This window comes from Xiphophorus hellerii, chromosome 14 (genome assembly GCF_003331165.1).
Source record: "Xiphophorus hellerii strain 12219 chromosome 14, Xiphophorus_hellerii-4.1, whole genome shotgun sequence".
NCBI lineage: Eukaryota > Metazoa > Chordata > Actinopteri > Cyprinodontiformes > Poeciliidae > Xiphophorus > Xiphophorus hellerii.
Genome location: NC_045685.1, coordinates 25,784,959 through 25,809,057, shown reverse-complemented (window position 1 = coordinate 25,809,057; position 24,099 = coordinate 25,784,959). Strand labels below are relative to the sequence as shown.

General features: G+C 38.5%; 3 protein-coding genes across 7 annotated transcripts; all 3 read left to right on the top strand.

Moving 5' to 3' along the window:
- The first annotated feature begins 1,823 nt into the window (after positions 1-1,823).
- Positions 1,824-23,959, top strand: LOC116732413 (myelin-oligodendrocyte glycoprotein-like). Of its 5 annotated transcripts, XM_032582555.1 has the most exons (6): positions 1,824-1,997; positions 3,425-3,787; positions 3,873-3,962; positions 4,063-4,165; positions 4,245-4,425; positions 4,550-6,163. In XM_032582555.1, the coding sequence occupies exons 1-5, from the start codon at positions 1,904-1,906 to the stop codon at positions 4,390-4,392; spliced, it is 798 nt and encodes a 265-aa protein (XP_032438446.1). In that variant the 5' UTR covers positions 1,824-1,903; the 3' UTR covers positions 4,393-4,425; positions 4,550-6,163. The 5 variants fall into 5 exon arrangements, with proteins under 5 accessions (XP_032438446.1, XP_032438450.1, XP_032438449.1 ...); XM_032582559.1 differs by lacking the exons at positions 3,873-3,962; positions 4,063-4,165; positions 4,245-4,425; positions 4,550-6,163 and adding exons at positions 22,265-22,354; positions 22,445-22,551; positions 23,059-23,959; XM_032582558.1 differs by lacking the exons at positions 4,063-4,165; positions 4,245-4,425; positions 4,550-6,163 and adding exons at positions 22,445-22,551; positions 23,059-23,958.
- Positions 9,586-11,783, top strand: LOC116732410 (tripartite motif-containing protein 16-like protein). The gene has a single exon (XM_032582552.1). The coding sequence runs from the start codon at positions 9,999-10,001 to the stop codon at positions 11,436-11,438; it is 1,440 nt and encodes a 479-aa protein (XP_032438443.1). The 5' UTR covers positions 9,586-9,998; the 3' UTR covers positions 11,439-11,783.
- Positions 14,836-20,283, top strand: LOC116732407 (tripartite motif-containing protein 16-like). The gene is made up of 2 exons (XM_032582544.1): positions 14,836-14,931; positions 17,650-20,283. Exon 2 carries the CDS (start codon positions 17,900-17,902, stop codon positions 19,517-19,519), a length of 1,620 nt encoding a protein of 539 aa, XP_032438435.1. The 5' UTR covers positions 14,836-14,931; positions 17,650-17,899; the 3' UTR covers positions 19,520-20,283.
- Positions 23,960-24,099: the final 140 nt, after the last annotated feature.

Sequence of the window (24,099 nt, the reverse complement as noted above, 5' to 3'; positions counted from 1 at the left end):
AAAACACCTCAGTAACATGTTTTGTTTTTGTTTCTTTGCTTTTGGGTTTTTTTCTTGTTTTCCCCCCAAATCTCTATTAAAGTTTAAAAACACACATATAAAGAATCTCTAAAGGGAATAGAGGAAAAAACATGAAACAAAAATATAAAATCAAAAGAACAAAAGAGGGAAGAAAGACACCAGCAGAAAATAAATACATCTTCCAACAATGTAGAAACAGTTCAACCGATAAAAGGTAGGAAACTAAATTAAAATAGCATAACCTAAGATAAAGAAAATTTACATCTGCAGAAACCTAACAGTATCTTCTCTCCATATTTGTTATGTAAACATTCAACATCATGTAATAAATTAGCTGGATACAATTGTACTTTGCTATTAGTAATAATAACCTGATAAATAATATTAAACTCTTAAATGTTATTTAGCACCAGAAACTACATGGAGCAGCTTAACCAACCTGAAGCTAATGAAACTGTTTAGTCCTCAGTCCTCCTGTCTGGCGCTGCCACTTCAGGAAGTCCCAGAATATGGAGGCTGTGATTGTTTGCTGCTAATTATGATTGGCAGGTTGGGCAGCAAATGGTGGTTCAGCCTTTATATTTGTATTTGTGATGATATTTTGTTGTTAGAGCTTCCTTGTTCCCCAGTTCAGCTGCGTCAGCAGAATAAAGGGTTCATGTTGTATCTGCTAATCTTACTTTGTGAAGGTGAAACTTTCCAAGAAACAGAAGAAGTTGGATGAAAAATGAAAAACAGGAGTTGGATGAAAAATGCTGTGTTTATCTACGTTCTTACCCAGAACAGAGAAAATAATATCTTTATCAATGAAGGAATTATTTAAAATTTCAAAACTAAAAACTTCCAGGCCTCCATATTATAGCAGAGTTAAGGAGAGGCAGGATAAAAACAGGACAGGTTTTGCTCATTTAAATGGGAAAGTTAAACTTTACTCTTTTAAATTAAAAGCTTATTTCTACTTATTTCTGCTCTGTTCTGGTAAATCAGTGTTTATTTTTGCCTCCACAAATCAATTGTTACTGTTTAACCCTCTATGGCATGGCGTTGCCCTCAGGCAACAAACCACATATCTGTACCTCACATTGCTCCTTTATTTTATTTTTTGGGGGGCATGATTTTTGACATATTTTTGTCCAAAAAAAAGTTTTTTTATGAATATAGTTTTTGTTTGATTTGTATTTCATTTCTCATAATCAGTGTAGAAAATCTTGGTGTTCTAGACCAATGTTACCCTGAGGCAACAAACCCAAATCTGGTTCCAGGAGGTGTCAGAGTCCGATTTTATGATTGACATGTAATTAGGGACCACCAAGCTCCCAAAGAATGCAGGAAAATATTTTTTCCCCCAAAAAATAAAAAGTCATGCCATAGAGGGTTAAAGCTACATTGAAATTGATTGCTAAAATGTTTTAATAAATATGAACCGGCTTTCATTTTTCACTTTTAATTTTAACTGTTATGTAAACAGATATGAATTCAAGTGAATCAATTTGTTATAAAGTTTTCAAATGTTTATATGAATAAAATGAATGAATCAGGATTCCTGGTATTGCTGATTATTCACAGCAAAATAATAAATCTTTGAGCAGAGGACCCAGTCGAAGGATGTGATCATAAAAATGGGATAAATTGACAGAAAACTAACAAAAGTGCCTTTACACACAGATTAATTTAATCTGGAAGCGATTATTTGTCTTTAATTGGATCCATGAATATTTTTGTTATAGTCTCCAAGGTGAATCCTCCCTACTTTCCATTGCGTAAATCGAAGCTCCACCCCCTGACGCTCATGACGTCAGCCCTGTTTAAAACCCACAGTTGTTTCCTTCTCCGGTCAGGGAATCCTCGGTACCGTAGCGGCGGTGACAACAGTTCTGTTGTAATGTCAGCATCTGGTCTCTGTCAGTTTTTCTTCAGCCGTTCAGGATTTTGGACTTTTATCTTCGTCGTGGTTTTGGTCTGGACGCCTGTTAAAGGTAAACGCTGCTGCTTTTCTCCTCAACTTACGCTAAACTGTTACTAAGCAACCAGGAAACGTTTTCATTCAAACTTTGAGTGAAACGGTTGGTGAACTCATTCATTGTTTCTCTAAACAGCGAACTATGAAAGACTCAGCTGCTTTCAGACGGTCTGGCTGTCTCTGTTTTATATTTAAGTAACTTATTTGTGTCTTTGTTTTCCTCTGACCTCATTTCTTCTGTTTATACTTATTTTATTAAATATAAAACTCACGTACAGAGTTCGTCTAAAGTACTACATCTACCGTCATGCACTGCTGCTTTCTGACAGTTCAAATTGTTTCACATTGGTTGACTAAATTAGTCTTCAAATCTGAATCTAAATTCATAAGCTTTGTTGAAGAGATTAAAATTATTTTTTTTAAACCGCTATTCATTGATATTAAAACGTATCCGCCGGTTGTCCGATAATAATTGTTCTGACTTTATTTGGAAGAGATGCTTTAAATTATTTAATGTTTACTCTTGATATTCACGGTGAGTCAGCATGAGCCCACCACCACAATGACTCATTAACTCACATGACCGAAATGTGACATTAATCAGCAATAATGATGGACATAGAGCTTAGCCATAATGAAACGTGGGCGTGACATCGTGTCTTAAATAAAAAATAATATTTTTTTTATACCAGGTTCAATATCATTTTAATTTTTCTTGCTCTGTTCTCCTTTTTTTTAAAAAGAAATGACAGAAAAATATTTTCAGCAAGTGGCTTTTATTTCAATCATCCCTGATGAGTTGCACCACAATTTATTTAAAGCAAGGCTTTAAATACATTTTAAAGCCTTCCCTAGAGGGGAAGCTAATGGAGAACAGAATTAATTTAATGATTTAAATGATAAAATCACTAAAATAATCAGTTGTTGATTCAGGTGAGAGCAAATGGAGCATAACGATTCATCACAGCTTATCTCTCCCTGACAGGGATCAGAAATCACTCAGTAATATTTTCCTTTTTCCACTTGTTTGCTTTGGTTTGACTAAAATGATAAATGGGACATTCTGGCAGCTGCTTATATTACATTCTGGAAAGGGAGATTTTTGGATGTTTAAAGGGAAACTTGTGAGATGTAGCCTTAGATAAGGTCCTCCAATACAAACCGATTCATGTAAATGTATTAGATAAATGAATGCTGGCATATTTTTTATTTTTATTTTTGTTTCATTATTGTACAGTTTTTATTTCTAACATTCAATTGTGTTTGAATTGTAAATATATTTTCTGGAGGAAACGTGGTAGAAACCCAACCCTCCACAGATGGATTGTGTTTCTATCTGTGGGGTTTTTCACTCTTGGGGAAACTACCCTGAAGTTTCAGGGTTTTACTTTAGTTTCATGATCATATTTATGAAACCTAATAAAATCTTCCCTGTGCTTCCAGGTGGCCTCCATCTGATTGGTTCGTCTCAGCCAATCGTAGCTGCTCCTGGAGATGACGTCGTCCTCCCGTGTCGGGTGGATCCCGAGTGGGACGCCGTGGGGAAGACGGTGGAGTGGTCCCGACCGGACCTGAGGCCGTCCGGCCCTCAGAAGCGTGTGGAGTACGTGTTCGTGTACCGCTTCAAGAAGACGGACCGAGACATGATGATGGACACGTACATCCAGAGGACGTCTCTGTCCCAGGACGGCCTGAGGCGAGGAGACGTGTCTCTGACCATCAGGAACGTCAGCCTGCAGGACCACGGCAGGTTCCGATGTTTCATCCCACGCCTCAGGATAGAAGCAGAACTTCTGCTTGTTGTTGGTGAGGAACGGGTCCAAACTGCAGGTTCTGATCCGGATCTGTTGGGGTTTTTTTCTAATCAGTCCTGTTATTGTTGCTGTTTCAGATCCAAACTTTGTTTCAACAACGACAACGGAGTCGGTTCATCCCAGAAACCTCATCATTCCGACGCCACAGGAGGAAACCGTGACGAACGGTGAGTCTGCGGGTCCAAACTCTGATGCTTCAGGTTCTGAGAATAAACCAAGTTTTACTTTGTTTTGAGGTTTTCTGACATTTTTCTTCTTTTATTTCAGGTCGTCGGTCCAGGATGTTTCTTGTTTTGCCCATTATTCTCTTCATCATTTCTCTGAGTTTACTTTTCATCTTCAGCTTGAAAAAAATCTCCAAAACCACAAAGTAAGTCAGAAATAATTAAAACACATCAGCGCTTCTTTCTCATAGTCAGATGATTAATCAAAAAATAAACCTGTTACAGATTTCAACAGAACCCCCTGAGAGCCTCTGCCTTGCAGTTTTGTTGCCTTGCTCAAGAGCAGACCTGTGTTGATGTGGAGAAAAACTCCATCCAGTCTCTCATTGTGACTCCTGATCAACTGCAGCGTCATGGAAACTGTGGAGGTTGAGTCGATCAGTCTGAGGCGTATCGATGAAACCAGGTGAGTCTGACTCATCAGTATCAGATGTCAGACCATGATGTCATATGATGGTAGAGGCAGCAGGTGATGCTCTAATAAAACGCTCTTTGTTTGACTCTGGACTTTTTCTTTTGTTCTCCTGAAGGTTCTCCATAAAGCAGCTCTCAGATTCTGCAGGAATCCTACAAACTTTCAGATAAACATGAGAAAATGTTCTGGATTGATCCAACAAGGAGAAGCTCGTCTGTTGGCTGAACTGTGTCTGTGCAGAGCAGCTCTGGGATTCTGCAGAACCTCTTCAACCATATCCTGAGCCAAGAAAAGGCTCAACTGTTCTGGAAGACATCCTGTCTGGTTCCAGTTCCAAAGAAAACTCACCCATCAGTCATCAACCACCACAGACCTGCTGCCCTGACATCCCACAGCATGGAGGTTCTGGAGAGACTCCTGTTGGCCCACCTGAGTAAGCAGACAAGCTCATATCATGACCCTGTGCAGTTTGCTTATCGCCATGGAAATGGAGGTTGCCATCATACACCTGCTTCAACAAACTTTGTGTCATCCAGACAAAGTGAGGATCATGTTCTCTGATTTCTCCAGTCCATTTAAGACGATTCAGTCTGAGCTGCTCTGTGAGAAACTCCAGAAGACACAAGTGGATCACCTGGATCTACCTGACAGACAGACAGACCACCGTTTGTGAGACTAAAGGACTTTGTGTCTAACCAGGTGGTCAGCAACATATTAGCACCACAGGGCTCTGTGCTCTCACCATTCCTTTTCACTCTGTACACTTCAGACTTCCAGCACAAGTCCAACATCTACAGAAATACTCAGATGATTCTGAGTTGTTGGGTGAATCAGAGATGATCATGCAAAGAAGAATTCTTGATAAAATCAAGAAAATGATGGACAATCCTGACCATCCTCTTCATGAAACTGTCTTGGGAAGGTAGAGTATCTTCAGTCAGAGGCTTCTTTAGATTCAGTGCCGTACAGACTGCTACAGAAGATCTTTCCTGCCTTCACCATCTACAATAATTGAAGAATTAACGAGCTACAACATTTAACTTTCCTTTGGGATTGATAAAGTATTTTTGAATCTCAATTTTTTAGGATTTTAACTTATTGTACTTCTGTTTAACATCACCATGTATGATCTGGTATCATCTTTCATTTTAATGTTTTTCATTTATTTTGGACTCTGCTGTTTAAACACATGTTGCATCTTTTAAACATGAAGCTCAAACATTTGTTAAAGATCTGTAGACCAGATCAAGCTGTGAAACGTTAGGAAATATTTTAAATGTATGTGTGGAAAAAAAAGTGATATAGAACTATTTTTCATTAATGCAGTAACACTGTATTTGCACTTATTTTGTAATCTGTGTCTTAATGTTACACTAAACAGTAAATCAAATCCTCAATGTGAAAAGATAAAAGTCTGAGTTGTTTTCCTTGTAGTTGACCTGCTGTGGTTACATGATGGACTGAAATTTATTTCCCAGTCACTTCCTGGAGGAGTTTTAGAGAAATGCTGTTAAACTTTGGAGATTTTAATCCTGCTGGATTATAGGGATTTTTTAAGCTGTAATTTATTTTGCTACTTAGACACTTAAAGCTAAATTGGGACTAAATGATTCTCAGTTTTGGCTGATGAAAACCTTATCAAGTTAATAAATTAAACATAAAGCCGTAAATGTTTCTGACTTGAATATTTATTTTTTCTATATTTTGTAATAAAGTGAACTCTGAAGTACCGTGTTTCAGATTTCTTTAAATATATTTGCGTTTTCTTCTGTCGCTCTGAATTGGCGTCTCTGTTCAATGATCTGATTTTAAATAGAGGTGACCTCTGACCTCTGATCAGAACATAAACATGTTTCTTTGCTGTGATCCAAACGTTGTCCATGAAAGATTTCATGATCTACAGTTTTCGTGGCTTCCTGAAGGTTCCACTTGGAGTTAAAGGTCTGGACTTTAACTAGGCCATCCAAACTGAGAACTTTTTCTTGTCTACCTGAATAAACTTTTGCTTCTTTTTCCTTTGAAATCCAATGAATCAGAATGTTTTCTGGAAACTTACTGTGGTTTTAATTCTGGTGAACTATGAACCCCCCCTCCGGTTCTCTCCTTTGTCTCACGTCAGACCAAACCTTCAGGCGACAGGTAGAAACAGATCCCAGTGGATCAGTTATCTGCTGGGAATCACCTGAGACAACAACAGGCCTTGTCATGTTCAGTCAAATCCTGATAGGTTTCAGCTCCAGGAGATTAAAACGTTTCTTCTTTTACTTTCTGGTTCTAAAATAAAACCCAAAGGGGAAACCCAATCGAAGTGGAAAATCTTAGTTTTTATGGAAATCAGTGCCGTTATGACAAATTAAAACCAGAAATAATAAGGAAATTGGTTGTGAATTCCCAAAACACCCTGAAGGTGTAAAATTTTCAGACCAAGTTATTATAATAAATGAGTTATTGTCTGACTAAAGTTTTATTGGGATTAAATGAGCTGTCAGAATTTATTCTGTAATCTTTAATCAACTTTCACTCTAAGGTTGTTGGGAAATCTTAATAACTGATTTCCTTGTAAAAGTTAATAAATTTTAACGTCCAAACATATTAAGTGTTGAGATAATGAATGTTATCAATGTTATCATAAATGTTATTTATAATGTCAGTTTCACATTATGTGTGTCCAGAAAACCCCTGAATTTCTAGATCCCTTTCAAAACAAATTGATTAATGATTAAATACTTGCATCATTAATAGTTTTACTTTCTCTGTTTATTTTTATAGTCAGAATCTCCCTGGACTTCTAACAGGAACCATAAACAAGCTGTTGGGTTACGGTTGTGAATAACATCATAAATATAATACTGATTTATTGTTTTCCTCATTTGTATGTTTTGTTCATAAATGCAGCTCAAAACCAAAAGCACTGATTTGTTTTAATATTGGCTTTGGCTGCTTGGTTTGAAGCAAATTCTGTTTAAATGTCAGATAAAGCAACTTTTGCTGCCATCTAGTGAACTTTCTCTTTCACTTCTGCCGTCATGGATCATCTGCTTTCCCTTCACTTTCCCTCTCACCAAAGTTTCAATTAGACATCCAAGATTAGACTTGGCTGCATTTTGTTAGGACACACACACACACACACACACACAGACACAGACACACACGCACACACACATGCTTGTGTGGCTATCTTTGTAGGGACTTTCCATTGACTTCCATTCATTTCTACAGCCTAACCCTTATCCTAACCCTAACCTTTCCCATTACTAGTATATTCCTGACTCTAAACTTTATGAAAAACAGATTTAAATCTTACCTCTAAACTTATCCCCTAAACCTAAACAAAAGGTTCCACCATGTTATGATCAGGCGTTTGTCCCAGTAACACCCATAGGTCTTCAGAATGTTAGATTTATATCGTAAATTTTGTATTTAGGCCTTTTCTGGCATATTTACCGACATTCTGGAGACCTCTATCAGTTTGAATATGCCAGTCGTCCCATAGATAATATTATTTTACAAGTGAAACACTCCATTCTGTCACTTGTGGATAAGCAAACCCGTCTCTAGATACTTTTCACTGATTGTAGCTCAGCCTTTGTATCGGCCAGCTGGCTGATAAACATGGAGAGTCAGACACACAAACCTTTCATGGTGAACCTGATGAAAACAGACCCAGTAGAGCTTCTGCAGCTGGTGAATCATGCTGACTGGAAAACTTCGCAAAGGAGATGACATCATGAGGAAAGAGCATTGTGTGGAAGAACTTGTTAACTGAATAAGAGAACAAGGCCCAGTTTGTCATAAAGCTGCGCACAATTAGCACAACACCTCAGCCGAAGCTCTGAAAACACGTCGTCTCATTTGGTTTGAGTCAAGTCAAAACTATTTTATTTATATCGTACTTTTTAACAAGGCACTTCCAAGAGCTTTACATCATAATAACATCATAGAGTCAATATGAACCAAGCAATAAACTGAATGTTCCTATGAAGGTTTGTTCATAATTCCTCGTAGTTACAGGTTTCCCAAGAGCGCAGCCCGCCGCCCCACCCAGCAGCAGGTCACCATTTCAGAGCTGAGCAACAGCTTTACCACCACTGAGCCGCCGCACTTTTAATCATCCCAGAAATATGTTATGATCTGGGATGAGAAGGAGATTCTGGCTGCAGCTGTTTGAACAGGAAACAGGAGCTCCCAGTCTGTTTACAGCAACAAACTGCAAGCTGTTAGCCGCAGAAGCTAATGACTGCGACATTAAAGTTGATAACTGAAAGCCTGTTTCGTTCTCTGCAACTCTATTCGATATAGTGCCTGGACTTTAATAATAGCTTAGGGTGATGATTTTAAGTGATATTTCTGTCTAAGTTACTATTTTTATTAAAGTGATTATGTCAAATATTAATAGATAACACTTTCTACACTTCAACAGCACAGCAGGAAGGAGGTCCAGTCCCAAGTGACAGAGTTAAGTTTGGGTTCTTGTTCACAGATAATGAAAACACAGAGCAGGAGATCAATATGTGGATTGAAGCGCCGTTAGCAGTGATGTACTGATCTGTCTTAGTGAAGAAATGTAACGTTAAATCATCATTTTTACCTTCATCTGTGGTCAAACACATGTAGATGTTTTGAGTAGTGACCAAAAGAATGAGATCATGAACATTTGGTTCCAAACAACCAGTTCAAAGCACAAAGCATGAATGAAGATGAAGTATTATTTTGAGAAAATAATGTTTATTGAATAATTCTCTGAATTAGAAATCAAATGATTCTTTATCACTATTTTGGGATACCAATATTGCGGCATAAAAGGACAAATATAAACTAGGTTGGGATGTTGCAACAATCTATTTTAAGTCTGACTGTAAAAACCTTAAATAGCGACGCTAGTTTTTATGAGCTCCAGTGGTTTGCTAAGGCTGACCACACACAGGTAAATAGACTGAACATGTATGGAGCTTTTCCAGTCATTTTGCCACTCAAAACGCTTTACACTGGAGTCACATTTACCCACAAACACACACACATTTATACACCAATCAATAGGTAACTTGGGGTTCATTCAGTGCCTTGCCCAGGGGCACATCGACACAAGACAGGAGGAAGCTGAAATCAAACCTACAACCTTCCAGTTACAAGACGACTGATCAACCCCACAGTCAAATGGACATAGGGATCTATATTTAGCATCAATAGTTACCTTAGTTTAGCACAAGCAACAATTATTTAATTAGCTGATATTTTATTGGGTAAATCACACATAAGTCTGTTATTTTTTGTTTGTGAATAAAATCAAGAGTCTAAACCAACCAAAACAGCTAAAAAGTTAAAGCTCTTCTCTTTTTTTGGTTCTGTAACGGAGTCATTATCTGATTTCTGTTGTAACTCTCAGTAATTCTCCACATCCTGGAAAAACAAGCAGGTTTAGGCAGGTCTAAGAAAAACCTTACAGCTCTTCCTGGGAACGGAGGTGTGACGTTTTCCCTTTCGCTGTATCCTGTAAATACGTCTCTGTTCCCTCCTCCTCAGACGATAAATTGAAACTGATCCAGTCATTGTTACTGAGAGCTGAAATGGAGCACAGAGGACTTCAGTTAGACCAAAGTAACTTCTCCTGTTCGATCTGTTTGGATCTATTGAAGGATCCAGTGACTATTCCCTGTGGACACAGTTACTGTATGGACTGTATTAAAACACACTGGGATGAAGAAGATCAGAGGAAAATCCACAGCTGCCCTCAGTGCAGGAAAGAGTTCATACCAAGGCCTGAACTGGAGAAGAACTTCATGTTTGCTGCTTTAGTGGAGGATCTGAAGAAGACTGGACTCCAAGCTGACCACTGCGCTCGTCATGATGACAGGATGAAGATCTTCTGTTGCATGGATGAACATAAAGGCCATGAAACAGTTTCAGCTGCAGCAGAAAGAGCTGAGAAGCAGAAGGAACTCCAGGAGAGTCGACAACAAATCCAGCAGAGAATCCAGGACCAAGAGAAAGATGTGAAGCTGCTTCAACAGGAGGTGGAGGCCATCAATGTCTCTGCTGATAAAGCAGTGGAGGACAGTGAGAAGATCTTCACTGATCTGATCCGTCTCCTCCAGAAAAGAAGCTCTGATGTGAAGCAGCAGATCAGATCCCAGCAGGAAACTGAAGTGAGTCGAGTCAAAGATGTTCAGGAGAAGCTGGAGCAGGAGATCACTGAGCTGAAGAGGAAAGACGCTGAGCTGGAGCAGCTCTCACACACAGAGGATCACATCCAGTTTCTCCTCAACTACCCCTCACTGCCAGCACTCAGTGAGTCTACACACTCATCCAGCATCAACATCCGTCCTCTGAGACACTTTGAGGACGTGACAGCAGCTGTGTCAGAGCTCAGAGACATAATGCAGGACGTCCTGAGAGACTCATGGACAAACATCTCACTGAAGGTCACTAAGGTGGATGTTTTACTGGCAGAACCAAAGACCAGAGATGGACTCTTACATCATTCAAAAGAGATCACTCTGGATCCAAACACAGCAAACTGGAATCTGTTTCTATCTGAGGGGAATCAAAAAGTAATAAGGGTGATGCAGCAACAGTCTTATCCTGATCATCCAGACAGATTCACTGATTATAAGCAGGTCCTGAGCAGAGAGAGTCTGACTGGACGTTGTTACTGGGAGGTGGAGTGGACTGGGAGAGGAGTTGGAGTAGCAGTTTCATACAAGAGCATCAGAAGATCAGAAGGGTTTGGATTCAATGACAAATCTTGGTCTTTATATTGCACCAAAGACGGTAACACATTTTTTCTTGATGACATTGAAACTCCAGTACCAGGTCCAGTTTCCTCCAGAATAGGAGTGTACCTGGACCACAGAGCAGGTATTCTGTCTTTCTACAGCGTCTCTGAAACCATGACTCTCCTCCACAGAGTCCAGACCAGATTCACTCAGCCTCTATATGCTGGGATCTGTGTTTATAATGGATCCTCTGCTGAGCTGATTAAACCTGAACAGCCATTAGTGGCCTGAGGTCCAGTTGGTTTCAGTTGCTTTTGTCTCCATCATTGTTGTCATTTCCTCACTGCTGAGAAATTTGTCATCTTGTTGTTTTGTTGATGGTGGAGTTTGTTTGGGTGCTGCCCCCTCCTGTTTCTGTCCAGCCATGGAGCCGAGAAAGTGTTTTAAGAGAATGTTCAGAAGTTAATGATGAAATTTGCTGAATCGACTGACTGTACTGATTGATTGACATTTATATTTATTGTTTTGTCAGACCATATTTTGTTGTTGTTGTTCAGATCCATGTAAAGATGATCTGATGTAAACTGTAATTATTAGCATTATCAATAAGTCATTTTTTATTGGACAAAGATCAAACTGTCAATAAAGTCGTTTTGTGACTCAGATTGTGGTTCTGTGTTTGTTTTTGTGCATTGATCAAGTTGATCACTGTTTGAATATATAATGAGGATTTCATGTTTTATTACATTTTATTATCATGTGTCAGTAATAAAAGTTATTCTTCAAAGGTAATTTTTAAACATTTCCAAATAGCAGAATCAGTCGTGGTTTTCAGATGAGAACAAAATGAGTAATCAGAGTTTTTGTTGCTTCAGGCTGAGATTTGTTTTCTGTCTCCTGATGGCAGGAGTCCAGGATGGTCCTAAAAAGACCCAACAGAATCTACCGGGTTTTATATCTGTGTGAGGACTCATATACCTGGACGACAGGGCTGAGATAATACTGCGGAGGCCACCAGATGGCGCCAAATACCACAATGTTCCTCAGCAGGAAGAATCATGAACGCAGTTAAAGTTTTGTTTTTAAAAGATGGATTAAACAAAAATATAAAATGTTTTCCACAGCTAGGATAACCCCAAACTAGATTTGAACAGATTGGCACATAATCAGCGTTACTCTTTCTGCAAACTATTTACAATTGATAAAGTCTTTTACGCAGGGCCGTGCAGAGACCTTTGGAGGGGCGGGGGCTCAAAGTTAAAAAAGGGCCACATTGAACAAAAACTCCGTACAACAACATAGCAACAACCCATATTAACCAAGAATCTAACTGGATCCTACTGGATCATCGCCATCATGCAGGAAATGCAAAGCAAATCTAGTCCCTATTTTCCCCAACAGGTAAAAAGTTTCTGTTTCTGCTGCTGACAGTCCTGGACAGCTGAGCTGATCTGAGACTGTAGCTGTTAAACAGGCCAGAGGAGAGAAGGTCAAAGGTCATGAAGTTATGAAATAAGTAAAATTGCTGCCACTTTACCAATGAAGCCCTAATAATATCTATTTAACCTCTAGAACAACCTGGCTGCAGACTGATTTATAGATCAGAAACTCAAAGGGGTTAAAACTATATAATAGTTTGATGTTAAACCTCTAGATCTAGAATTATAAGACTGGCATATCAAGGCAAAGAAAACTCAGTAGCTGCTGGTAGGGGCCATTCAGGGGCCTCCAGACACTCACAGGCCTCCAGACACTCAGGGGCCTCCAGACATTCAGGGGCCCCTATAAATGGTTTAATTGTAACACAGACCATAGATCTAAACCTGTAGCATCGTTTATAGAGAATAACAATGTTATTAAATTTTATTTAATGCATCAGCTGAGAAAAATAAATAGTACATTTAGGATTTAATTAGGACGTTTACTTTGTAAAAGTTTAAAGAATCATCTTGATAGTTTGATTGTTGTGTTACCATGGCTACAATATGGTGTAATCTCTGTGTTTGAATTTGGTTTGTTCACAAATACATCACAGAAAATAACCAATAATCAGTGATTGATTTTAAACTGGGCCAATAAACCTGGTCTCTCTCTTACAGATTCACCTGATCGACATTTAAACATGTTAGTGATGCTGAGGTTCTTAGTAGGACGGGGGGTTCTGGCTAAGGCCCCATATTACCTTGGGCCGGCCCTGGAGGAACAGCCGCTGCGATGCTCATCTCTGGAGTCTACCTGGAATCCACCTGGAATCTACCTGGAATCCCCTGGTGGCCCCTGTCAGTCCCCCCGATGCTTTGGAGACATTTTGGTTCATTTCATTGTGGCATGTTTGGCTTTTTGCTGCGGTTCTGATTATTGCTGCAATATTTTCTCTGATGTTTATTTCATGAACTCTAATTGGGCCGAATCTTCCTTTAACACTTGAGGTTCTGCAGTAACTTCTGTTTACAGCCCAGAACCTCCAGCAGCGGCTTTAACCCGCCCGGTAGAAACGTTAAGGAGAAGCAGAGCGAAAAGAGAGCAGGTGGTACCAGGTGGTACCGGGTGGTACCAGGTTATACCAGGTGGTACCGGGGCTTTGAGCTGCGTTGCGACTCGCGGTGTCAGTCTCAGTGTCTTATATCAGGATGTCTGATATAAAGACAGATATTCTTTCTGTCGGTGGTTCCGACCCAGACTGCCTGTAGCGAACCGGGCTTTTAGCAGAATGATGAAGTTAAAGTCAGAAGTTTCTCTGCAGCATTTCTGAGTTTAGTGGTGAGGCGGGTTTTGTCCCACAATTGCAGGACGATTATAAAAATATAAATAGAAACAGTTTTTCTAACATCAACATCAGACCTACGTTTTTATTCACAAACCAGTTAATGAAAATATTCTTGCCCATAATTAGATAGATAGAGGAACAGATCCTCCTCCTCCTCACCATGGAGTCTGAACAACATGGAGGCTCTGAGAGTCATTATTAGCCTGAGGGCAGCCAGACTAGTTTATTTTACTACATTATTATATTTAGAGAAATATTATTGCTGAGGGGAACAAACAGGCCTTCTGACATACAGATAAAAAATAAAAATAAAATAAAATAATAAAAATAATTTTTTTTGAAAAAAAACCCCAAAAACTCAAAAAGGGCCCCTGCACGTGCCTGGCTTAAAACTAAATATTTTTTAAAAAGTTTTTTAACATTTCTTCCTTAAACATTATTGTTCATGTTTTCATTGTGAATTCTGTCCTTTAGATGTAAACTCATTATTTTTAATAACAATAAATATGTAGAAGTAAATCATTTTGATCTAAAAATTAAGATTAGGGAATTTCACATTTACCTATACCTTTAATAATTTTTGATTGGACAAATTATCTAAACTAGATATTAAATTGTGATTAAAACTGAAATGAATTAGCTGGTATTAAGATAAGCTTAAAGGTAAATTAGATAAATTAGGTCAATTTAAAGCGGATTTGAATTTGCAATTATTGTTGGTTTTTGCCTCTGAATTAAAACATTAGAACCGAAATTAACAGAAATATGTAGAATCAAAATAGTTTTTAATGTCAACAGTTCTTACCGAGTATGAGACGCTTTAGTTGCCACTTACAATATGGCGGCCGCGCTGACGTAATTTCCGGGCACGTTTGAGTTGCGACGAACTACAGCCTACATAACTACAGTTAGTTTTTTACCTCTCAGCTTGCTCTAGTCTCGCCTGGACATTTTCCTGGTCGCTGATGTTTTCATCGTGGATTTTTACCTTCTGCTTTTACTGGACTTTGGTTCGCGGTGAGTTTCTGCTGCTGCTCAATAATAATAATAATAATAATAAAAACTGATAAAGACATTTTAGCTAATCAGGTTTCATAACACTGAGTTTAGGAAAAGTTTACATTTGTTTTTAAGTGGAGCTGAATGTAGGACTGTGTGTTTTTATAGTTTCATAACTCTCATTCAATGAGTCACATGTGATTTATGACTCAACAACAAAATATATGCTCACAAAGTACCAGAATTGTTGTTGCATGACTAAAACTACATTATTATTGCAACGTTTATTATTTCAGTAATTGATTTATAATGACCTTTTCAACCCCTTATCTTATTAATCATATTAATCAATCAATCCCTCCATTTTCTTGTAATTCTGTTCTTTTTCGCGCTAATGCAGAATTATGAGTTTATTGCTAATTTTCCCCCAAAATTGTCAAAAATATGTAGTTTAGTGATACTAACTGCAGCCTGCAGGTGGCAGTATTTCAGGCTGCTGCCTTATTGATATCAAGTTATAGGCCGTGGTGGATGTATGTTTATAACCGGATCCTTTCTGCGTTGTGCTGGTTTTATTGAGTAATCAGGCCATGACGCGGTTTGTCTTTGAAAAGGAAGGTTTCTTGATTTATTCTGGCGAGAACAACAGACAGAAAACAACCGTGTTGTAGGCTGCCCGCTCCAAGTCCTCTTCTGCAGGACAACATGACAAAAGGGGCGCAAACAATGTAAAGACAATACCACAGAAGAAGAAATAAAAAGGAGGGGCTTCCGATCTTAAAGTAACACGATTAAAACAATTATAAACATTTTTTAGAGGTGTTTCAGTCAGCTAAGGAACAATACAAATAACCAAAAAAAGACATTTTGTGTAATTATAACAAAAGAGAAACACAACCAGGTTACATTCAGGCACGTGCAGAGGGGGGGTGAGGGGGGCTTGAGCCCCTGCCCTTTTTATCCTTGATGCCCCTAGTGCCCTTTCTGAGTATTTTATTTAAAAAAAAAAATTTTAATTATTTTTATTTATAATCTGTATGTCAGAAGGCCTGTTTGTGCCCCTCAGCAATAATATTTATCTAAATATAATAATGTAGTAAAATAAACTAGTCTGGCTGCCCTCAGGCTAATAATGACTCTCAGAGCCTCCATGTTGTTCAGACTCCATGGTGAGGAGGAGGAGGATCTGTTCCTCTATCTATCTAATTATGGGCAAGAATATTTTCATTAACTGGTTTGTGAATAAAAACGTAGGTCTGATGTTGATGTTAGAAAAACTGTTTCTATTTATATTTTTATAATCGTCCTGCAATAGCAGGACAAAACCCGCCTCACCACTAAACTCAGAAATGCTGCAGAGAAACTTCTGACTTTAACTTCATCATTCTGCTAAAAGCCCGGTTCACTACAGGCAGTCTGGGTCGGAACCACCGACAGATAGAAAGAATATCTGTCTTTATATCAGACATCCTGATATAAGACACTGAGACTGTCACCGCGAGTCGCAACGCAGCTCAAAGCCCCGGTACTATCTGGTACCACCTGGTACCACCTGGTACCACCCGGTACCACCTGGTACCACCTGGTAAAGTAAAGATCTGGTCAAAACTAAAACTTGCCTAGTAATTGTGCACACAGCGTATGTGAGAGAGTCAATGACCATTTTTCAATCAATCACCTTTAATACACTTACTGAAGCAAACTCCAAAATCTGTGCTGGATCAGAACTTGACCAGCAGTTCTGATCCAGAAGTGACATCCCTGCTGGTCAGAACCAGCAGAGATGGACACTGAACTCTACAGCTCAGAGTCTGTCCCTGCTGGAAGGCAAGGCTAGATATGGTTTCCATAACAACTTGAAAAGGAGCCCAGTCACCTTACAGTGTTGTGGGTGGATACAAAGGTGACAGGATTAAGTTAATAACATATATAAATACTAATCATTATATTTAAGGACTGTGATATATAATGATTAGTACCAACATTCCAGAAGTGAGAGATGCCTGCAGGGAAGCAACATGCGTGCCAAATTAGAAGCAGATGGCCTGCAGCAAGGGCGATAAGTAACCTAACAGGAAGAATGCAAGGTCAAGGGTCATGTTTTACGACCCTTAGAGACGGGAACGGTACCTGAGGCCACAGCTGCATGAAGACTAGAAACTTTATTGTATTAGAAAAGATTTGTAACTGTATTGGCAGCTGAGTTTTCTGTTTGCCTCTCCGCTAGTTAACAGCTGCTAATCTTGTAACAAGGGACCGCCCTGAGGAAAAAAAAACTGAAGAGAATGCTTCAGAGTGTGGGTTTGGAAGACTGAGATGAAGTCTTGTTTGCCCCGTTCTCAGCTCTGAGTGTAAAATCTAAAATCAATTGTCTTTCTTCTTCTTCTTTATAATGTAGATGAACCTGACAAAAGGAAAAGGAGAGTCAACCCAAGGGTCTTAAGTTCACTGAGCTGGAAGAAGATACAGCTAGAAAACCGACAACTGCTGTCAATCAGGTGAGCATGAAATATTTAATTATGTAACATTTTATGGGCTAAATCTCATATTCATCAGTCTTAATTCATCAAGTCCAACCCTTGTTTTTTATGCAGGTGAATGAAATTAAAGGAGTAACATTACTTCAGCAGCATTCAAAATTTCCAAAATAACCATAAACAGGTGAAAGCTTAAATCTCTTCCCCACTTTAAGCATCTTATAAGTAATCAGTTTTCTGATTTCTGTTCTCCACATAGAAACTTGGGAAAACAAGCAGGCACAGTGGAAGACATTCCTCACAGTTTTTCCTGAGGTCTGATAACTCCTCCTAGGCTGCATCCTGCCAACACATCTCTGTTCCCTCCTCTTCAGATCTGGAAGTTTCCTGCTGAGGCTAACAGCTTCCAGGCCTCATTCACTGCAGCAACACATGATGTTTAGATCAGAGCTCAGAGCTGCTGTTGTTCTATAGAGGAGGAAACTACGCAGTCGTTACTGGGAGCTAAAATGGCGCAGAGAATAGTTCAACTAGACCAAAGTAACTTTTCTTGTTCCATCTGTTTGGATCAACTGAAGGATCCGGTGACTATTCCCTGTGGACACACCTACTGTATGAACTGCATTAAAAGCCACTGGGATGGAGAAGATCAGAGGAGAAACCACAGCTGCCCTCAGTGCAGGAAAGAGTTCATACCGAGACCTAACCTGGAGAAAAATGTCATGTTAGCTGCTTTAGTGGAGGATCTGGAGAAGACTGGACTCCAAGCTGCTGCAGCTGATCACTGCTATGCTGGACCTGAAGATGTGGCCTGTGATGTCTGCACTGGGAGGAAGATGAAAGCTGTCAAGACCTGCCTGGTTTGTCTGATTTCTTACTGTGAGAATCATCTTCAGCCTCATTATGAATCTCCTGCTTTTAAAAAGCACAAGCTGGTGAATCCCACCAAAACTCTCATGGAAAGCATCTGCTCTTGTCATGATGAGGTGATGAAGATGTTGATGGATGGTTATGAAACAATCTCTGCAGAAGCAGAAAGGGCTGAGAAGCAGAAGAAGCTCCAGGAGAGTCGACAACAAATCCAGCAGAGAATCCAGGACCAAGAGAAAGATGTGAAGCTGCTTCAACAGGAGGTGGAGGCCATCAATGTCTCTGCTGATAAAGCAGTGGAGGACAGTGAGAAGATCTTCACTGAGCTGATCCGTCTCCTCCAGGAAAGAAGCTCTGATGTGAAGCAGCAGATCAGATCCCAGCAGGAAACTGAAGTGAGTCGAGTCAAAGATGTTCAGGAGAAGCTGGAGCAGGAGATCACTGAGCTGAAGAGGAAAGACGCTGAGCTGGAGCAGCTCTCACACACAGAGGATCACAACCAGTTTCTCCTCAACTACCCCTCACTGCCAGCACTCAGTGAGTCTACACACTCATCCAGCATCAACATCCGTCCTCTGAGACACTTTGAGGACGTGACAGCAGCTGTGTCAGAGCTCAGAGACATAATGCAGGACGTCCTGAGAGACTCATGGAGAAACGTTGAACTGGCAATCACTGAAGTGGATGTTCTACTGTCTGAACCAAAGACCAGAGATGAATTCTTAAAATATTCACAAGAAATCACTCTGGATCCAAACACAGCAAACATATTTCTGTTATTATCTGAGCAGAACAGAAAAGTAACATTAATGAACCGGCAACAAGATTATCCAGATCATCCTGACAGATTCACTGGTTGTTATCAAGTCCTGAGTAGAGAGACTCTGACTGGACGTTGTTACTGGGAGGTGGAGAGGACTGGGAGTGGAGTTTATGTAGCCATTTCTTACAAGAACATCAACAGAAAAGAAGCCTTTGGGTTCAATGACAGATCTTGGTCTTTATATGGTTACACAGACAGTTACACATTTTATCACAACAACATTGAAACTCCAGTACCAGGTCCAGTTTCCTCCAGACTAGGAGTGTACCTGGACCACAGAGCAGGTATTCTGTGTTTCTACAGCGTCTCTGAAACCATGACTCTCCTCCACAGAGTCCAGACCAGATTCACTCAGCCTCTACATGCTGGAGTTGGTCTTTACTTCTCACTTTCCTGTCCTGGTGATTCCTCTGCTGAGTTCATTAAACTGAAATAGTCAGCAGTGATCTCAGGTCCAGTTGGTTAAAATGTGTATTTTAGTCCCAGTTCCTTTCGTCTCCATCATTGTTGCTGAGAGATCAGCTGTCTTAGTGGAGCTACTTTGTCATCTTTATTGTTTTTATTAATGTTTGATGTGTGATCAGAATCTCTAATTTCTTAATTTTTTTCATATTTAGCTGCATCATTATTATCACATTTATCACTTCTGATGTCACCAGAACCTGCTTGAGTTTCTGATTATTTTTAAAGCACATTAACTAGTAGTGTTAGTGTTAGTTAATGTAACTAACGTCATCATCATTAGTATTTTTTCTCTGCTCTGCTTTCAGTTTATTCTGATTGAACCTCCAGAATCTCCCTGCACTTCTTACTGTCATGTTTTTAGTCTGAATGTGTAAGAAACTGCAAAGTGTGGATTGTTACAAGCATCATAAACATGATATTGATTTACTGTTTTCCTCATTTTTTCCAGTTGTTTTGTTTGTAAATGCAGACAAAATGCTCTGATTTATTTTAATATCTACTTTAGAACTCCATATATGTCATATTATTTTGCATAAAACATTTTTATGGTAGATTTTTCACTTTGCTGTTATGGTGAAAAGTCCATTAATTTTAGCATAAACCTGTCAATAAATGATCAGAGGGAAAATTGACCGATTTATATGTCTGAACAATGGATCGGTGCATTGCTACTCTTTATATTTTAATGTAAACATCTACAAGATTCAAGAATGGACAAATAAAATATAGAGATTACAGTGGAGTAGTTTACTGACCGCTAGTTATTAAAGATTAAACTGTTCAAATCTGATTTCTGGCTCTCAAAGTCAAATCTAAAATCCTCCAACATGGCTGAAGTCCAACAGATGGTGCATAAAAGTTTTTAATGTGTCAGAAAGTATGGCAAGCCGTTTTAACATAAATTCAGTTTTACCGCCCTTACATTCCAGATATCTCAAATTGTTTTATGACGTTTTAGTGATTTAAGATATCTCTAATTACAGTCTGACTAGTCGAAACTCATCTCTCCTTGACTCCTGAAATCAAACCTGAATGGGAATCATTGTATAAGCCTCCGCTAATGAAATAAACATGCAGATTTACAGTGGAGAATCCTTCGTGATATTAGCTGTAAACAGAAATTTTGAACTTTAATATTTATTCTACACATTTTTATATCATTGGAAAACATTAAGAATGTTTGTCATGTTTGTCCTTCCTTGTTTTAAACCATATTAAAACAAACATATATTTCCCACCCTCTTCTTTTTTCCATTTTCAAACATTTTTGTAAAAGCTCCAGAGCCGCTGGGGCAGCACTAAAGAGCTGCATGCGGCTCTGGAGCCGCTGGTTGCCGACCCGTTTATAGTAAACCCAGCTGTTTAAATGATGAGACGCCAGAGACAATATCAGAAGAGACTTGGAGATTTTGACTGATAAAAATCTGAACAGTCTGGTGAGTATATTTAGCTTTGTTTTAAACAGTAAAAGCATTTTAAAAAATCAGTGAAGTAAAATTTTAGAAACAAAATTTTTTGCACCAATCTGATAATAGTATAGCTACACGGTTCTGATTTGGTCTTTTCTAAACTTTTGTTCCTCATTTTGTGGTCAACTTGTTGCAGATGCAGCTGATTTTTGCTTTTAATCTTTTTAGTTTTGGACAGTTGCTATGATGTGTAGCCATGGCAACAATGAGTTTTATTTTGTGTGGGTTTTTTTACAATGGGAATTAGCAGGTTAGCATTAGCATCAACTCCATTGTCTCTCTTTTTAACCTTGTGAATTAAAAATGTAGCGTAATCCACCTAATGAAGGATGAAACTTTAAAGATGAACATTAAAGTTTCAATGCAATAAATTCTTAGTTTCATTGCAATAGCTGTACACACAAAGCATAACGTGAGCATAATGTAAAAACGTTTACAACATAAAATAAAGGTACAATCTAAAAAACAACTTTAGTTTAGGCATATGATCAAACAAATGCACAGTTTTTAAAAAACATAAACTTATTTACACAAAAAACATACATTGTGCTTCTATTAAAGATTCTGTTAGTAAGAGATTTTAACTCAGTTACAGATTCTTCAGTCTTTTGTTGTTAAGCCGCTGTTCGTAAACATACAAAGCAGAAAATGTCACTTCAAAATAAAAGCATCAAACCGGAAGTTAATCATAGATAAAACTAATTAAAGGCGATAGGCATCAAAAAGTGATACAAATAAATAATGAACTTATTTCAGAGCTAATTTGTACTTTTTATTCTTTTATTGTCTTCGCTTTCTTTTGTATGTAATCTGGACTCTGAGTCTGTAATAAAATCTATCTATTTACAAAAACACTTACACTCCACACTCTTCAGAAAAACCACATATTGTTTTGCTTCCGCTTCTTGACAAAATTCCCCAAAAACATGTAGAAATTGACCTTCATAAATTGCGTGTGGAGTACGTGTTCGTGTACCGCTTCAGGAAGACGGACCGAGACATGATGATGGACACGTACATCCAGAGGACGTCTCTGTCCCAGGACGGCCTGAGGCGAGGAGACGTGTCTCTGACCATCAGGAACGTCAGCCTGCAGGACCACGGCAGGTTCCGATGTTTCATCCCACACCTCAGGATAGAAGCAGAACTTCTGCTTGTTGTTGGTGAGAAACGGGTCCAAACTGCAGGTTCTGATCCGGATCTGTTGGGGGTTTTTCTAATCAGTCCTGTTATTGTTGCTGTTTCAGATCCAAACTTTGTTTCAACAACGACAACAGAGTCGGTTCATCCCAGAAACCTCATCACTCCGACGCCACAGCAGGAAACCGTGAGGAACGGTGAGTCAGCAGGTCCAAAACGTTTCAGAATCACTTGTGAACCTGAATGTTTTCAGTTAACTAATTTGGACTTTTTTGTTTCTGTTTCAGGTCATTGGACCAGATTCCATCTTTGCCTAATTGTTTTTTCATTCGTCATCATTTGTCTGGGTCCGGTTTCCTTTTGCGTCGCAAGGAAATCCAAAGAAATACAGGAAGTGAGTCAAATTTGACTTCTGAGTCAAATTTGACTCACTTCCTGTATTTCTTTGGATGAAGTCAAATTTCATAATATATTTTTATGGAGAGAATATATTACTTTCATGGAGAATATATTGAAAGTAATATATTTTCCAAACAATATTCCGTCTCCAGGTAAATGTACCTGGAGACGGAATATATTTTTTATGCATTTTTTTAAACTGTCACTACGTGTTATGAGACGTGTTATGAGACATAATCTGTAAAAAAGAAAAAAGCTCCTCTGCTTTCTCCCAGTGATAACTAGAAACAACCAATCATTGCCAGGAGGCGGGTCTTAGCGCTGTCAATCACCCTCCTTGCTTTCTGAGTTGAGAACTACACATTTTATTTTAATATTAACTAATTTTATTATTTCGCAAGTAAAGGCCTCAGTACTTCCTGTCTGCTGGTCAGAAGGTTGGTCACTCTGTCACAAGTCGGCCATGTGTTGATGCTGATGGTTTCTTCTTTTGACGCTGCAGGAATCTCCGCCTAGATTTGCCAACATGACGAGGACTCCAACAGATTTACGCCTGGAGAAGAAACGAGAACCGATCAAAAATCCTAGAAGTCTTCTTGAAGCGCTTCAGGTTTAGGATGAAATAGATCAGGACAAAACGTCGACATCTGTACTTAATTTGAAGTGTTATTGAAAACAACCTGTTAAACTTAACAAGGTTCTTTTTATGGTAGCACTGGTTTACTGTTGTGATAATATGGTTTTTTTTTTTACTTTACTCGACTATTTAAACCACAGGATAGTTTTTCCAATCTGAATTAATGTGCCTTAAACATTCACATCAGCAGGTCTGGAGATCAGATCTGCATTAGATGCTTTGTATATTTTACTTAATGAATGTTTCATTTTACCAGAAAATGATGCTTATTTATAGAAAAGTAGAAACAGAAAGTTGAGTTTCTGTTCAGGTTTTTAATCCTGAAGAATATTTAACTGTTTAAACACTTGAAGTTCTTTAAAAAAATAAAAAAATATATGTTAAATTTCAATTGACAAGAGCAGCTAATAACTCCCTCTGTTCAATATGAACATTAAAGATTTTCATGTCATGAGGAAAACAATTTTATTTAATTCTTGGATTATCCACATGGGGGCGCTCGTTAGTTATACATTTTTATTACATATTTTTGTCGATGTGAAAAATAAAGAGAGCAAAAACTCCTCTCACTCTAAATGGTTTCATATTGTTATATTTTAGTGCTGTTTTGTTTATTCTCTATAAATAATTCATGGTTGTATCTCACCTGAATTTAACTTCACAGGAATGTTTTATTCTCATACAAAATGTAGAAAAATATTCATTAAATTGTTTTATTGACACTTGCTATATTTACAACCTGCCTGGGTATTTTTTTTTCTGTTAATAAAAAGGTTTTTGTGTAATAAATTGTGGTTCATCTGCTCTCAGCATGACTGAGAAAATCCAGCCAGAGATCAATCTGACTGAAACTTTATTAAAAATATTTAACTTTTAGATCCACAGCTTCAACTTTCGACCTCTTTA

Excerpts from the sequence above, each read along its gene's own strand:
- LOC116732413 (XM_032582555.1), top strand. The coding sequence starts at position 1,904 with ATGTCAGCATCTGGTCTCTGTCAGTTTTTCTTCAGCCGTTCAGGATTT. Across the intron at positions 3,963-4,062 it reads GGAGGAAACCGTGACGAACG|GTCGTCGGTCCAGGATGTTT; the intron begins GTGAGTCTGCGG and ends CTTTTATTTCAG. Across the intron at positions 4,166-4,244 it reads AAAATCTCCAAAACCACAAA|ATTTCAACAGAACCCCCTGA; the intron begins GTAAGTCAGAAA and ends AACCTGTTACAG.
- LOC116732407 (XM_032582544.1), top strand. The coding sequence starts at position 17,900 with ATGGCGCAGAGAATAGTTCAACTAGACCAAAGTAACTTTTCTTGTTCC.
- LOC116732410 (XM_032582552.1), top strand. The coding sequence starts at position 9,999 with ATGGAGCACAGAGGACTTCAGTTAGACCAAAGTAACTTCTCCTGTTCG.